Raw genomic sequence first — 3,595 nt, forward strand, 5'->3', positions numbered from 1 at the left:
TTCAGCGGGAAGTGAGAACATGCATTAAAGGATGAGGTAAAGAGTACTTCCTGGGGCTCTGCCACATAACTTGATCTTTCTTTTATACCAGCCAACATGCTATCGGCCTTGTGAGTATAACTGTAAGTATAACCAAAGAGAAACACCAGGAGACACCAAGGACTTGCATTTGAGGGAAATGTCTGAGGGAAACGCTTAGTGAGGTGGGAATGTTGCCTTCTCTGCACCACACGGCTGCATCTGCTACAATTTTATTAAAGTAACCCAAAACAGCGTACATTTGTCCATAAAGCTGTACATTCTTCCATATAAAAACACTATTATACAATTAGTAACCTTTGTCTTTCCTGTCAGAATAGCTTACAAACGTACTACTATTATTTATTTTTACTTAATAGGAGAGACAGGCCTGCTCAACAGTCCAGCTCTGGATGTTTTTAAAGTGAACATCAAAGGAAAAAAAAAAACAAAAACAAAAAACGAAAGAAAGAGAGAGAGAAGAGAGAAAAAATCAAGTATGAGACCATGAGGCTGCTTCTTTTTTTTTTTTTAAAAGGCAGGGACCTGTTTGCAGACGAGATGCAACAACGCCATGTGCAGTGATTCACAGCTTTGTCTTAACCCACAGGCCAGAAAATCAGCTCTTGGGTCTGTGGGCCTGAAATTAGCGTTAAAGCAGTAAAGGCTGGAAGCAGGGTCTGGGAAGGCCGCTCGGAGTCTAGAGTTGAAAAGGAGCCAGGGCCAGGTGGAATGGGTAGGGGGAGTTTGGTAAATAGCACCTTTGAATCAGAACTGAGTAGTTAAGGAATCCAGGGAGGGGACTGGCAGTGGAGTTGGGGGGACGCTCGCGTGGGGAAGAAAGCTTCCTCACTAAGGGACGACAGCCAGGTGGGCTGGACAGGAGGGTAGCCAGCTAGACCAGATGCTCTAGCAACGTCCTTCTAAAGTGATTTCGAGTTTGGGAAACTCAAGGCCTTCTGAGGACCCGTCACTAATGTCACTGAAAAACCGAAGGGAGGAGATTTTGTCCCAGTGTTAGATTTCCATGGGCTCCAACCCCAAACAGTAAATATTGCACAAGTCTACAGACAAATTTGGATTGTACTGAGAGACAGCAACCTCCCCACAGGTAGCTCTGAGCACCGGGGAGGAAATAATGCCCAGGATTTAGGCTTTTAGTGTCAGCCCTACAAGAACACCAAGCAGTACTGCAGAAATCGGGGCATTCTCCCATTGGCCGAGCAATACCTGCCAGGCCGACCGACCAGCCAGCCAGAGTCCCGAGGATGGGGGGTGGGGGTGGGGGAGGGGATTCCCGAAGCCCTCCGGGGCCCCAGGGGGTTCTGAGAGCCAGTTCTCCTTCAGACTCTCCTGGGACCCAGGAGGCCATATTGCACAATGAGTTGAGAGCTCTAGTTCTGGAAAACTGGGTAGCTCCATGACGCAACCAGAAGGGGGGAAGAACAGGAGAGTTAGGGAGAAGTGTTGTGCTTTTAAAAAGAAGGCAGTAATAGAGAACCTAGAGTTCCCTGTAGCTTTTGAGCCAACTCTTGAAGGGATAATGGCGGCAGCAGCATCAGGACTTTCCTGTGGTTCCAGAAAGAAGGGTTTTGGCCAAAACAAAACGAAAAAACAAAAAACAAAACCAAAAACCAAAAAACACATCCCCAGTGGCTACTCTTTGGGTCCCAAAATTCCATTGCAATCACCCCCAACTTAATTACCACACATACTCACACACAGAGCAGCACACAGCAAAAGCAAAGGTTTTGTGCAGAGCACCCTTCCGTCCCAACCCCAATAACCTCTAACTCCTGCCTTACTCCCCCAGCCCCCCACCAAACAAAAAGCTTTTGTTTCCTGGCTGGGAAGCAACATCTACTAGGCCCCTGAGCATAGCATCAGAAAACAAGTCGTGATTTCAAGAAAAGCTGCTTAGGGCAGAAGCAATCGGGAGAGGCCTTTTCACTCTCTGCCCTGGATCTCATCAGAAAAATGGAAGATTAGGCAACATAGTATAATTTAAGTCCAGGCTTGAATGCCCCTGAGTAAGAGAGGGGCCAGGGATACAGGTGTCCTGCTCGGGAGAGTGAGAGGTTTGAACTGAGCCCCTCTTCTCTCCTCAACGCAGATCCTGACCTCTCTTTCACAGTTGCTAACCTTGCTTGCTCCCTCCCCCATCTTCCTGGGGTGCCAGCCAAGCTTCTCCCCACTCCCCTCAAGCCGGGCCCACCCTTCCCTCCTCCCCCCTCCTGTAGGCAGACACTGGTTCCCAGACTCAAGCGCACAACAGTTCTCTCCAAAGGCACCTGGGGAAGCCACTTCCGAGCAGCTCCCTTGAAGGATTTTTCTTTAAAAAAAAAAATCTTTTGGTTTTTTTCCCTCCCCTTTTCTTAAAAAAAATAATATATATATAAATAGCTCTTCATTTAAAATACAGTTCCCCAGGTTGAGGTATTCGGTGGCCTGTTGTCACGGCAGAATGAGTACAGCAGAGCGCCCGGTGGGGGTGGCGGGGGATCTAACTGGAGACCGCCATCACGTAGTTCTTCGACGGGCTGCTCCGGCCCAGCATCATTTGGTTCTTGCAGGTGAGGAGCCCATAGGACGCAGCCACTGGGGCTTCCTCGTACAGGACGCAGATGGAGCCATCCTCCCCAATGCGGTAGGACACCTCGTAGGGGTCCACCCACAGGGTCAGCTCACTGGGCAGCAGCCGGTGCAGCTGGGGCTGGCTGAGTCCGATCTGGCTGGCCACCTTGCTGATGATGGGGTCCATCTTGTGGTTGATACGTATGCAGCGGTAACCGGAGCCCTTGGACGGCTTTTCAGGAAACCAGTGGTGTTTGTAGTGCTCTGCGGAGGCGGGACAAGAGGGAGATGACCCTGGTTAGAGCGGTTGAGCTGTGGATGCCACCACAAGGGAGGAAGGGGATGAAGGGACAGGAGTAGAGGAAGGAACCCAGAGGTTTTAAGTAAGCAATGGAGTTTCTCATGAGTTCCAGGACCTTCCTGAAACCCTCCTGTCGCTGTAGTAGAGAAAGACCGGCCCCCTCCTTATAAGAGGAGGATGTGTGTGTTGGGAGGGAGCCCCATAGCTCTGAGGCAGTCCCAAGTAGCCAGTGTATTGCTTTTGGCACACCCCACTTTAAGGAGGAGGAGGGAGACTGGGGAGGGCATGTCCAGACAGGGCCTCTGGAGACCTATAAGCTGAAGCTGGAGGCCAAGAAGGCTGCCATCATTGTCAGATCCACAGCGACTCATTGTGTCCCCCACTCTGGGCCCCAGAGGCTCCCTCTGCCTCCTTCAAAAGCCAGGGACCCCGAGCAGTGGCTGAGGGAGTTGAAATTGGGTTGTTTTTGATGAGACATGTGTTGCTCCTCAGAAGGCAGGATCTGCGTGGGCACGTTGGGAGATGGCTATCGCTGCCCGAGACCGTCGGCCAACAGGCTAGAAAACAGCTGGGAGATAGGTCTGGCAGCGGCTGCTTATCTCTTGTCCACCTCCCGTTTCACGCCGCCCCCGCCTCCAACACACAAGCCAGCACCAGAGCGCAGTTACGACCGACAAGGCTTTCTTCTCAGGAACATAAGGG

The 3,595-nt window shown here is 51.0% G+C and overlaps 1 protein-coding gene across 1 annotated transcript in view; it reads right to left on the bottom strand.

The window, feature by feature from the left end:
• Positions 1-235: 235 nt before the first annotated feature.
• Positions 236-3,595, bottom strand: part of BTG2 (BTG anti-proliferation factor 2) — a 4,133-nt gene continuing 773 nt past the window's right edge. The window contains exon 2 of the mRNA XM_077772050.1: positions 236-2,856. Coding sequence (XP_077628176.1) covers positions 2,522-2,856 — 335 coding nt within the window. The 3' untranslated portion in view covers positions 236-2,521. The remainder of the gene's footprint in view (positions 2,857-3,595) is intronic.

Source organism: Crocuta crocuta, unplaced genomic scaffold (genome assembly GCF_008692635.1).
Source record: "Crocuta crocuta isolate KB4526 unplaced genomic scaffold, BGI_CrCroc_1.0 scaffold318, whole genome shotgun sequence".
Classification (NCBI taxonomy): Eukaryota; Metazoa; Chordata; class Mammalia; order Carnivora; family Hyaenidae; genus Crocuta; species Crocuta crocuta.